At 30.2% G+C, this 13,823-nt stretch overlaps 1 protein-coding gene across 1 annotated transcript; it reads left to right on the top strand.

The window, feature by feature from the left end:
* Nucleotides 7,536–13,498, top strand: LOC109360552. The gene is made up of 7 exons (XM_019605526.1): nt 7,536–7,893; nt 9,182–9,631; nt 10,396–10,472; nt 10,595–10,631; nt 11,335–11,539; nt 12,281–12,710; nt 13,161–13,498. Exons 2-7 carry the CDS (start codon nt 9,268–9,270, stop codon nt 13,293–13,295), a joined length of 1,248 nt encoding a protein of 415 aa, XP_019461071.1. The 5' UTR covers nt 7,536–7,893; nt 9,182–9,267; the 3' UTR covers nt 13,296–13,498.

The raw sequence follows: 13,823 nt of genomic DNA, 5'->3' as shown, positions 1-13,823 counted from the left end.
AATTCAAAGATGAGTGATCAGAGATTCCAAAGAGATTTATTTGATATTATGCCTCAGAAGGTTTTTGAAGTCCTTCCAACTAGGAGGCAATTTGTCAATTATGACTACCACTTGGAATTGCTCATCTAGGGGCATACCCTCAGAAATGATCTCATGAACAATTTTCTATATCTTGTGGGACTGAGACTCTATTGATTTATCATCAGTCATTTGATACTTGAGGTAGTGGCTAACAACATACTTTTTAGTCTCAACCTCCTATGTATCATTTTTTCAAGTGCATACAAAATTAATTTGGTAGGCTTGTATGGGCTGTAGTAATCATAGAGATTATCAGACAATACATTCATAACGAAATTATTACATAAGTAATCACTTTCATTCTAGAAAGCTATTTCAATAGTCAGTTTATTCGTTTCCTCTTTTTCAGCCTCATCTGACACCACTAGGATATATGTTTTCAGAACGTGAGCAACATTTCTCGTAGTGAGGAAAAATTACATCTTATGTTGCCAATGTTTGAAATTTGTCTCGTAAAACCGAAATGGGTTGTTCAGATCATAGTTGTTCGGTCCAGTAATATTATCTATGAATGTCATCGCAATAGAAATGTCTTAAAATTGTTGTTTGTGTAGCTCGCAACAATTCTGAATGACACAAAATAATCCTTACTAGCTAAGTCACGACCAGGTCGCTCTCTTTAAGATATTTTGTGGTACTGCTAAAATTGTGCAATCAGACTATTAACCATGTCGTCCCCATGATAAAACAGTTTCGTTCTTTGTTATACGATTTCTCCTGTAAGAATCGCTATCGAATACACCCACAATATGGCTACCAGTGTCAATTCTCGAATTCTCACAATATGGCTACATGTGTCAATTCTTTTCCCACAATACTGACTACTAGTGTTAGTTCTCGAAATTCCCACTTTGGTTGCATGTGCCAATTCCCATGTTTCACGGAAAGAAAGGGAGAAAATGTGTCGGAAATGCGTCGACGAAATATTAATGGGGAGAAAGAAAAGTTGAGAGGTAAACGCCTTCAACTTGGGACGAGAGTTATGAAGGAAGAAGACCTCTATTTATTCGAAATCTTAGTGAAAGACTAGATTTATTATCTCATGTTTGCTTTTCGTGACAAATACCAATTGAAGTTTACATGATCCGACGGCTGAAAAAAATTTCCACACAATCCAAGCCCACATAAGCATAAAATAAAATAAAAATAAAAGTTTATTTAAAAAGAATGTTGGGCCCAAGTCCGACGGTAGTGGTGGAGGAGGTGGTAGTGGGCGCGCGTGTGGAGAGGTTTTGTTTATGTGAGTCATCACCACCAACAAAACTCATTGTACCCATTGGAACAGACCCCAAAGTTGCAACTTAGAGCTAATAAAGTCTTTCAACTTCCCTCCTCCAAGCAACGTGTAACTAGTGAGTTTTTTCATTTCAGAAACCCAAAAATTACCATAAATGATCACATTAATGTGTATTAGAACCATTTTAAAACATCATTTTTTTTCCAACAGAATTGTTGGTAAATTAAAGGCCATAGGAATTTTACACTATAATAATGACATTATTTTGGTCACACATTCATTCCTTGGTCAATGATGGATTCTTAACTTTTGATTACAGTCCAACGAAATTAACACTAGAAAAAAGATATCCTTAATTAGTATGCCTAAAGACTGAGAAATTAAAGTAATATACTATGATTAGGATATATATATAGATCTCTAACTCATTATATATATAATTCATAATGTCAATATATACACAGTAATTTCAAATTTTATATATTTTTTCCTAGACCAAAAGCATATAATCTTCATAAAAGTCATGAAAGGACAAAGAAGGATAACGTATTGGCACTTTGTTATGAAATTCTTTGAGGTGCTTGTAAGACATGATTCTCCTTTATGGATCAACAACAAAAATGCTTAAATCATATAGTATTTTATAGGTGTAGATCGTTGATGTATGTCAGTAATGTAATGCTAGGTTAGATGTCTTCATCCATGAAATGATAAAAAATATGCCTAATTCTTTGAAAGATTCTTATGCACTTTATTATATTGTGAAATGTCAACTCTCTTATATGAGAGGACAAAACCAACCTAATGTTTTTAAATTTCTTTAACCTCCATGGATAAGCATCACTAATTTTCCTTCTTTTCTAAGCAATTTTGTCTCTGCTACACTCTTTACTTTAATTCTTCGAATATCTGTCATCACTCTCTTATCACACTCTTGTTTTGAGCAATGCACAGAAATATGCACATGAACAAGCATCACTCTCTTTGGAGTTTGGTGCCATCTAGCCAACCTAATTCCATTATTTCTTTCTTTTAGTTATATTTTTATAAAGTCATACCTAATTTGTGAACTGATTCCAATTGCTATTTCAAGATGGGTCCTAAAATTTATATGGCTTTAGTTTTTCTTTAAGATTGTTACTGTTGGAACACATAATATAAATAAATTTATATCGGTCCTAATTTCTGGACAATAAATACTAGTTAAAGATAGCAAAGGTGATATAAATAAATTTTTAATGATTGAGTTTTAAATAAAGTTATTTAAAAAATTATTGAATTCATTATTTTTCCTTCTATTTTAGTGTTGGACTCTTTAATTCCATAGATAATTGGAACTCTTTAGAAACTATACTAGTTTTGAATAAGAGAATAAAATATCACCTCGTATCATGAGAGAATTTATCTCCTCTTGTCAGTAAAAGTATGACATGTGTACTATTTTGTTTAATTTTAGAAGTATTTTTGTAGAAAATAATTAAATATGACATATATAATAATGTTAGTGGCTAGAAAATATAATTTATCTCCTTATACCAGGAGATACATTATTCTCTTTTGAATGAATATGGTAGTGGGAACATGTAATAAAAAAAAATATGGTCTAAAAACACTTTAGTTAAAGAATTAAAAGAAGTAAATTTTATATATGAGGATTAGTGTGTATATAATCCTAAGACTAACTTTTCAATTCATGTGAACATAACATGAATGTAGAATAAGAAAAAACAATTGTGGATGTCTTGGCTCATTACTAGTGGGTTCTTTAGCATATTAGAAATAAAATTATTTTTGAGAATAGGCAGTTCTATTTAAATGAGATGATGAAACTTATTTTTTTGCGTTCTTAGAGTATTCTCAATATCTGCTTTCATAACTGTACTTCTCATACTCTTATATAAAATAGGTGTGATATCCATCAAATTATCTCCTTCTATGTTATTATTTTTTCCAGGAAAAGAAATTTTATTAGTAAAAAGGATAATTACAATAAAGTTAAAAGGAAAAAATAAGAACAAAAACAATTAAAATACGATATTGAGATATGCTAGTGGATTGGCAATCCAGCCTGAATTGAGAATTGAGTGTGTCCCTCGTTGACCCTTGATCTAAAGCCAAGATTTCACCCTTGATGAATCTAGAATATGATGAATAGATGGCTTAATTGAGTTGAAGATTAGATCATTCCTAGATAATCAGATTACTTAAATTATAGCTAACCATATGACACTCCAATCTTTCCAGCATTTACTGTCTTTCACCAAGCCCATGTGAGTAGTAAAGTGATGGGTTAGAGCTACAGGAAAAGCAACATTGATATCCAACCATTTATAGATGATTTGTCCGACTCAGTTGGTTGATATTGCATGACAAGGAAAGGTAATGAGTGGATTTAGGATGCCCATTGCAGAAAATGCATAAAGATCCCCCTCCATGTTTAAAGAGATCCATCCCCTAAGAAGTGCATCCTTAGTTGGAAGTCTGTCTTGAAAGAGTTACCAAGCAAAAGTAGTGACCTTCAAAAGAGTTTTTGATTTCAAAGGAGGTCAAGATGTTGGTTGTTATGGGTTTGCTGATGCTTATGGTAAGTAAGAAGCTTGTAAATGGAACTGACCGAGTACTGCTTGGATTTATCAATCCACTCCCAAGAATCAGATGTGTTGACTTGAAGCACCGATAGATTAAGTTCCTTCAAAAAAGAGTTAGTTAGTTCAAGTTCCCATATAATAAATGTCGTCTCCAAGTTAAATTTCACTCCCAATTTCCTCCAACTCATCTCCCAAAGTCTGAAATATGGGCATCTAAAAATTAAATGCATAGGAGTATCACTTGTTTTCCTAATTTTTTTATCTTATTATTAATAAATTTATTTACCGATAAAAAAGACATGTTATAGCCAGAAGAGATGTATTACTATATTGAAAAAAAATAGAGAATAAAGTATTTCCTCATACTAGAAAATAATTTATCTCCTTCAGTTGGTACAAGTATGACAAGTGTACTATTTTGTTTACTTTTAGAAATATTTTGTAGATGTAATACGATACATATCATGATTTTAGTGATAAAAGTAGATAATTTATCTTCTTATATTAGGACATATTTTATTCTCTAAAAATAATATACTTATTTTGTGGACTCAAATATTCCTCTAATTGATTTCTAATGGTATTGATTTGCAAACGCTTTCAAAATTTATAAAATATTATTACAACGCACAATTTTATATTTATATATTATTTATTATGTCAATAAAGTTAATCGTATTTTAACTCTTCCTATGTAGATTTTAATTACATACATAATGAGAAATGAATTTAAATTATAAATACCATGAATGTTTTTAAGATTAAAGGTGTTTTTCTAACAACTAATTCCATTTAAGCCGTAAAAATTATTATAATAAACTTTATCTCTATAACAAAACAATTATTTTTTTTATAGACAAATGTTATTAGTATGCTATTATTTATTGTAGATGTGACTTGAATCCTCCATCTCCTTCACCCAATTCCTTAAATCATTTACACTAATCATTATACCACCTTATAACTCCTATAAAAAAAATTAAATACACAAGATGAATCAAACATAACATCTAAAATAATGCATAAGGAAAGTCACATATATCAAGCATTATTAAAACAGTATAATTTTGTTCTTTAGGGCAAAACAACCCAAATTCCTGTTTGATATGCCTTGGGAAGTAAAGCCCTATTAAGACGGAAGAAACAATATGATCAGCACATATTATGGTAGACACGTGTTTTCTTTCTTTGTTTAATACTTTCTGACACACCCACATTCGTCATTTTCAATCACCAAACTTGAATCATGTCTCCCACGGTTTCTTCTTCATTCAACTTTCATGCATAATTAATAGCATAAATGTACCAATTAGCATGGACCCTATCATATAAAATAACCCGGATCAACCTAGCATAACAACAATTACCTTGAAACACAAAAATATAGGTAAACTAAAAGTGGTAATTTTACTATTGGGGTGTGACTTTGTGATAATTTGAGCATTTTTCAACTTTTAGTAAAAATAGTGATGTGGAGTATGAAACCCTGATATTATTTATAACTTTGGGAGTGACAAAGACATTTGAGTTAAACCATATATGGTTGAGGTATTCAACAAATTAAAAGAGTTTGGTGCATCACAAGTCAATAAAGTTGATGTAAATATCAACTCCCCCTCCCTCTTTTAGTTTTTCCTTAAAGGAAACCCCATTTGTTAAACATTTTGCAAATGAATCAATTCCTTATTTACCACTTTCAAAATTCAAATATTATTTAGTACTAAAATATGAGGAGAAATGAGACTATCAAATTCAAAATTATTTTATTTAATATAATAATAATTATTATATATTTGTTTATGTCATATGTCACATCTCCACTTAAAAGATCCAGATTCCAATGTTTAATATAAAAAGTAAAATTTTACTTAACTTATACATAAATCATCTTTACTTCTTTAGTTATTGTTATGTCCATTATTATATACCTAGTTTAATTTGACTGATACATGGTTAGGCTTGGGACTTCGTTACTTTAATATTCTTTTGCATGTAACAAGTTGAGAAATATCTATAATTCCTTTTCCTTTACCATGCATGGAAGTATATATATAAAGTTAGAGTCAAGATTGAAGTCATATAGCTCATCCATATCCTTGTTTATGCACATATTCATAACATATATTTGTTGTCTCACTCCTATCTTATATATTATCTCAACTCATACCAATAAAAATATATCATGTTAATTAAATTTTTTAAATCTTTATTATTTTTATTTTTATTTTATTATCATTATACAAATAACCGTATGAGATAAAATTTACTACAACATAACTCTCCCACCAAAATTGACTATTCTTAAATCCACACACCCCTCAACTTAGTGCATTATATGTCAAGGTTGTCCAATCTCATAACAATAATCAGACGTCACTGTTGGACATATGCATAGCAAATTAAAGAAACCTGTAGTGGAAACATATGACACTGAAAGAAAATTCTTTCAAAAATAATTTAAAAGAGTGGCTAATGAGAAATTGCACATAGGACAGAAAAGCTGTGGTGTTGAAATGAGAAGAAAGTCTTGGTTTTAGGTGTGAAAGAAATTGGAAGGTTGAAGAAGCAATAGGTCCCACAATCTACATGCACCTATATTAATGAAAAATTTATATACTCATAATATAACACTGTATTTAATCATTGATATGAATAAAAGGCATATTCCACCCAGTCAACAATTATATTTTTAAAAACACGTAAAAAAAAGCAAAGGATATCAATTGATGTAAAACATTTTCTTATCTTATGATTGATAGCTCAAACATTAACAAGATATGTAATATGAGTTAATGAAATAACAACATAAATGGATTTTTGATTCCATTTTTTTTTTGTAAAAACCTTAATATAGTGATTCTATCATCTTTTAACTCATATATTGTTCAACCTATCAATTTTTTTACAATGTAAAATTTCTTTTTTTATCAGCAAATATTAATTTGTTAAATTTATTATTGATATGACTCGAACATTCAATCTCTTTTATTTTAATTATTCACTCTAATTATCAAGACTACCTTATAATTCTAATATAGGATTTCTTTCAAGCTGAAAATTGACCTTTGCTATCTTCCAAACCTTACAACATTTTTTGACACACATCTTACTCACACTTGAAATTTTCACAAACTAACATTATAATTCTGCCAGGTCATATGTGATGTGAAGAGTTATGAAAGTATTGATTTGATAACTATATCACAACAAGAAAGGGAGAAATAGCTAGGAGAGGTAAAACAATAACAATAATCACGAGCAACCTAGCTAGAGAGAGACAAAGAGGTAGATTTTTACAACTGTCAAGAGAAGGAGAGAGAGACCAAACATACAGGAAGAAATTGCATAATAACGATTATGGTGTTATTCTAAACTATGTTCCAAATTTTGTTCCGCACAAAAAAAATGTCATTTTATTTAAAAAAATTAAAAATTTATTATTTTTTCTATTTTGCTTCATTATTATTAATATATATAATTTAGGATATAGTTTAAAACACCATATCATTGATCAAGATTACAGGGCATAAAAGGGTAGGATTGGTCACATGATATGCAACAGTACAAAAGGGACCAGCAACATCTGTATCCATTATGTAGGTTTATTACAATTTAAAGAGAACAAGTAATATATCTGTCTGAATAATGTTAATTCTCAATTTTTAATTATTTTCCCTCTTAATTCCTTTTTGGAACCATAAATGTCTTACTAATATCTTCAAACTTATTACTCTAATTCCCTTGCTGAATGATATACCAAAAAATTAAGACATCAAAACAACTATTATAAAGTTATATTTGGCCTCTATATCATTCCCTTCTCTCTCTCCCCCTCTACCCAAATCAAAGAAACAAGATCAAAGACCAAATAGAGTTAATTATCTAGCACATGAATTATTCTATAAGTTTAGCTAGAACATTGAGATTCTCAAGAGGTGAATGAGTGAAGGCTGTTACATGGTCAAGCTTGGAAAAGAAAGAATAGAGGTACATCTTCATCTTTAAATGATTAGTATTCAAGGGAAAAGAAGAAACACTCAAAACCAAAGTATTCTAATTTATTTGCTTTGTCTTTTTGAGCAAATTATTTATGATGTTGGTTTATATGTATGCAATTCTTTGTCTTAGCTAGGTTTCCTTTTTCATCTTTTATTTTTGTGGTGTACTTAGATAGGATCATCAATATTCTTCTCTTCCAAAGAAAAATTTTAACTACAGGTTTTTCTTTCTGAACTCAATTTCCCAAATGAAGATGTATTCTTTTAATATATTTTCTTATCAGCAAATAAATAAATTTTAGTTGAAGTGGTACTAGGGATATCAAACCTAGATGTGTTCTTAATATATCTTACATAACTAGGTCTATGTAAAGCTTAGTTTTATGATAATTAATATTAGGATACCAGTGTGTTCCCGCACCTTTGTCTAGCTTGTCCAGAGTCAACAATTTCTCACAACATGGCAACAAAATTGATTATTAGAAGTTGATTAACACTTAAAAAATTGATTTTTTTTTCTCTCTTCAGCTATATCCTGGTTTGTTCTTGTTGAATTTCTTCCCTTTATATTTGTGAGTGTGAGAGAGAAAGTTCATGAACATACTTATCATATGAGTGTGTTTTGGAAATCACCTGAGCCCCCTTTCTGATAAAATGAAAACCATATATTTCTAGTTAAGTTTCCTGAATAAGAAATAAAATAACATATAATTTGCATCTTTTTAATAGTAATAAATACTTCAGTGAATTTCTTTCCACTTTCTGCACATATTTTGACTATTCAATAACTTAAATTAGGTGGTTCACAAAATGTAGGTTGCAAATAGTAATACTACATAAATAATATATGTAGATCTGAACCGACATCTATCAGAAATGTTATTCATCACATAGTTACAAGGTAGAGAAGTTGGTTGCATTCTATATACTAAAATTCTTGATTTTTGACCTACTATTTGTTACACACTCAAGAATTTTTACTGTTATTTTAAGAGTTTCAAGCTTAGTAGAGAAACTACAGCCTGTTCTGACTTATTCTTATTTAAATCAATTGATTGTTTGCTGTGTTGCACACTCACACATTTTGCCAAGTTTTTTGTACACCCAATGTTTTAAATTATACTTGCAGTTGTATTTATCATAATTGTGGAAAAATGTAGTGCACATGTTGCAGAGACTCACTAAACCGCAATTATTTAGGCCAAAATTCTGCTTACATAATGTAATTTAAAACATTGTCTATATCTAAATAATTATTAATTTCCTATTTGTTTCAGACATGAAATGTTAACTTAATTGGCAAACAATAAAGAAATTGAAGCCAGCCTTGGACGTGAACTGAGCTGCTAAAAACAAAAGAACAATGTCAGAAGAATATAATGAGATTCAAGACAATGAGAGGAGTGAAGAACATGCTGAGGATACTTCATTGGGGTCTTCATCACAGAAATTATCATCCTTTGACTTGAATGAAGAAGCTACTAGTAAACATAGCAATGATAATGAAGAGGCATGTGAACTTATAGTTGATGAGGAAAATGATGAGAAAGTAAAAGATGATGAAGGCATTTCAACTAATAGAAGTCTCTCAAGTTCAAGAGAAATAGAGAATGAAAGAAGAGGTGGTGTGAGACAATATGTTAGGTCAAAAATGCCTAGGCTTCGTTGGACTCCTGATCTTCATCTTTCCTTTGTGCATGCTGTTGAAAGGCTTGGTGGTCAAGAGAGTAAGTATTTGTGCATGAGAAATGTTGCATAACTTTGTTTCTTGTACTTCTTTTGCTAGATTTGTGAACATGATAAGTGTGTGTATTCTTCAACCCTTCCTAAAAGGTGGGGAGAATATTCACTTTTATGATGTAACTAGGTTTTTATTAATAAAATCTTTTCTATTTTAAAAAATATCACATGAAGTTATTATATTCTCTTATTTAGATTTTATACTCCTTATACTACATCATTTTCAACTTTCATAGAGGAAAACCTAGGTGTCAACTATGATGCCCAAAAAATCATTTCATTTTGACATAATACAATTATAAATGTTTAAAAGATTTCAAATTATAAACAGTCGTGATGCAAAATTAATATTGTGGTTACAATAACTATTACATTCATATACTACACCATTATACATTTGAACTACATGATGTTGCATTATAAGTTTCACTGACATCACTAAGGGTTGTCATAGGTTTAAAAGCAAATTCTCAATCACACAAAATTTTACATCGTAACGATTGCAATCTGTAACATGATGGCCATAATCATAGATGTTGTAATTGCAATGGTAAGTGTGTCTGATATTTAAAACCATGTATATATTTACTTTTATAAAGTCAACAAACATACCATGATTTTGACAAAAAAAAATCTGGTTCCTATAATTTTTCTTTGTAGATGTGGTAAACTTTAAGCATTATTAATTTCACATATATCCTATGCTCTAATATGAAAATATTGACTTGAACTTTCTGCATTGAATGTACAGGAGCAACCCCCAAGTTGGTGCTTCAGCTAATGAATGTGAGAGGTCTAAGCATTGCTCATGTTAAGAGTCATTTACAGGTACCACAAATTGGAGGGCTTGAGTTGATGAGATAATACTCTTAGAATTAGATTTTTCATTGAAACTTGATGTTTTCTCTTCATAATTTAATAATTTCATCGTGATGCAATTTTTATTTCAGATGTACCGAAGCAAGAAGCTTGACGAGACTGGGCAAGGTGAGGACTACTTAAAATTAAATATTGTTATGTACGCAAATGCAAATGATTCCTATGTTATGGTTTTGTATGTAGATCTTAGTTATACATGTGATACTTGTAAAACTTATTTTGTAGGTTAACAACTATTTTTAAGTAACTTGGTTTTAAAAACACTTCATATGGTGGTAGTATTAGTGTAAGCTAACTTGTGTATTGATAGAACCCGAACATATAACTCATGTAAACATATATACATATTTATGGTATGATGTTATGCCTAAGTATTTTTTAAGGATTTGAGTTCCTCTTATTCTCATTATTAATTGAATTTGGCTCGTATATAAAAATAAAATATGTAAGAATAAGATACATATATACATGTATGACTTCGTTATTTGTATATCAATTTTATAAGACCATATTTAACACCATATATATTTATATTTTCATTTATTTTTAGTTTTTTATATATGCTTCTCTATAATACATAAGGAAAAAACATTGGTGTCACTACACTATAGTAATAATTCAATAGCGATCATTTTTTAGATTTAACAACGTTTTGGGGCATTAAATATGTGAACGTAGTAAAAGGTTAACATGACTCAACAGCGTAGACGTCGAGGTTGTTGTATTTGATATTAGAAGGATTTAGTTTTAGGTTTACTTTATGTTAGCCAAATCTCCTAATTTTGATGATTCAATCATGTACATTTTGCAGTACTAAGTCAATATAGATCAGCCCATGATCGCTTAGGTCGTATTTCGCATATACCTCATCAGTCCATGAGTCCTCATCAACATTTCAAGATGGGAAATGGTGGAATCATTCTAGCGACTCACTCCAATGAGCATAGCAATTTCCAGAGTCTCCTTCACCCATCTTTCTCAATATCACATTCACATTTAAAGGTCACCCATGCCAGGTAACCATATGCGTTACAGTTATATTATTATCTTACATATAGTATTAGACAACATTTATATTTTGCTCAATTGTACTCCACAATCACAATTGCGACCATCAAATTATAATTTTGCAACATTGTGACAACAAGCATCATCCATATTTACAATAATTTATATCACAATAAACACAACATAATCATCACCATAGTTTTGAACATTAATCTTAGGTATCGGGTTGAGCATATCCTAACTATTTGTTAATAAAAAATTAAAGAATGGAATAGGAGGGACAGAAGGATTAGAATGGAAACAAGGGGAAGAAGAGAATCAATCATTATTTGAGAATTTTCATAGCAGATAAAAAGAATGAAATGAAAAACAAGTAATGCCCCGTGGAATGAAAAGAGAAACTAATGGAATGGAAACCTTTTAAGCTTCATTGTATTTCATCTCCCTCCTAGCAATGAGTAGGTGATGTTTATTCCATTTATGCATTCCATTTCTATTTCATCGCATTACACTTAGCATGAAAATACCAACTCACATTTGCATATATTTCTCTACTTTACTTGAAACATGCAATACCTCAATATTCAACCTATCTCAGTATTATCTACAAATGTTGTAAATGGTATATTTGTCATATCTATAGGTTTTATTCAACCAGCTATGCTTAAATACTTCATTATTTTTACACGGTTTTGCAAGAAAAAATATTATAATTAATAAAACACTTTATTTGTAATCTCTCTCAATAGGCACCAGCAATGGCACTTCAATAATCTTGAACCTTTTAGAACACCAAATTACATAAGCAATGAAGTTATCCCCTCAACAAGCTTCCAAATTCAAGGAAGACCTATAGTTTCAAATCAAGTTCAACTAATGGATACAGGAAGCAGAATTGCACCCATGAGACCAAGCCAATTTCATGAAGAGAAAAGGTGGCCTCCATTACAAATTATGAACAACAATACTGAGTGGAAGAAAAAGTTTTCTACTACTCCTAATACTGTGTCACAATCTGTTGTACAACAATTTGAAGCTTCTATTTCATCTCTTAGACCATCTGATCAATTAAGCTTTGGAAACAACACAAGAATCAAGGATCATGTATCAAACTCTGATGAGCCTTTCAATTATTCCACTTGCTTAAAGCTTGGATTTGATCCCCCATTTCGGATTAAGGTAAAATTAGGGCTTATAAAATATGATATGCATATATCTCCATATGTTTTTTAGAAACAAATATATGTATGGCTAGTGTATAAGTTTTATAATAACACTGCATTATCCACTATTAATGCTTAATCATCATTATTCTTTTAAAAAAAATAATACAAATGAATAGTGGATAATGTACTATAGAAAAATATTTAGCACATTGCATATATCTTTATACTATGTTTTTTCAATCAGATCCTCTCATGTTATAGAAAACAGTATGGAATCTAAATTCTAAATCATAACTTAATTAATATTAAACAGATCTATATGCAGAGATTATGCAAATAAGATCTAAAATTATATGTAACATTGAGATTCATTGAACATGACTCGCCAGTTTTTCCACAACATGAGAGGATCTTAACACTTTTCTTCATCATTAGTTTAAAGATTTTTTCCTAACAAATGCAGTTGAATCAAGAAAAGCTTCAGAGTGATAAGCAATTATTGGTGCCAGATTTGCAACTTGGTTTGAGTAAAAAGGATGGCAACGATGATCATTGCAGAGAAACCCCAGAAATCAGCACCAAACTTTCACTTTCTTAATTAGAATTTAGCTATATGCCATATAATGCAAATAACACAACTACCCAATAATAAACTCTAATAGATTGTATCAACTAAAACAAATTTATACAATTGCATGTTGCTTAAAGACTAAAGTACATAGGATTTTTAATTTACCTTTTCTTTAGGATTCCTTAAGTATGATTTGTTTGTGAAATGAAATATGTCATGATTACGAGTGAGTTCATATGGAACATTTTATTTATTTATTGGTGCAAGTATTTGCTATGGAACAAGGTCCTAATTTCTGCAAGATCTCTAGCACCTCTTCGCCTTAAGAGAAGAATTAAGATGGAATGTGAGAATCTAGAAATTATGTTGCACAAAAGCTGTTTTGTGAATGGGTGTGGATTTTTCCTTATTAGTGCGTTGTGTTTTTGGTTTGTTGAATATCATAGTGTTGTTGAAATTATTTGGTGCATAGATTCTTTTTTCATAGGAAAGAAATAAAAAGGTATTGTATATGTGATTCGGCTCATTCAACATGCTTGGTTTACAATGGGGCCA

Source organism: Lupinus angustifolius, chromosome LG01, assembly GCF_001865875.1.
Source record: "Lupinus angustifolius cultivar Tanjil chromosome LG01, LupAngTanjil_v1.0, whole genome shotgun sequence".
In the NCBI taxonomy this organism is placed as follows: domain Eukaryota; kingdom Viridiplantae; phylum Streptophyta; class Magnoliopsida; order Fabales; family Fabaceae; genus Lupinus; species Lupinus angustifolius.
This window is presented reverse-complemented; position numbering and strand designations above follow the sequence as displayed.

Coding starts and splice junctions, on each gene's coding strand:
- LOC109360552 (XM_019605526.1), top strand. CDS start 9,268: ATGTCAGAAGAATATAATGAGATTCAAGACAATGAGAGGAGTGAAGAA. Junction 10,473..10,594: donor ATGTTAAGAGTCATTTACAG/GTACCACAAATT, acceptor TTTTTATTTCAG/ATGTACCGAAGCAAGAAGCT. Junction 12,711..13,160: donor ATCCCCCATTTCGGATTAAG/GTAAAATTAGGG, acceptor TAACAAATGCAG/TTGAATCAAGAAAAGCTTCA.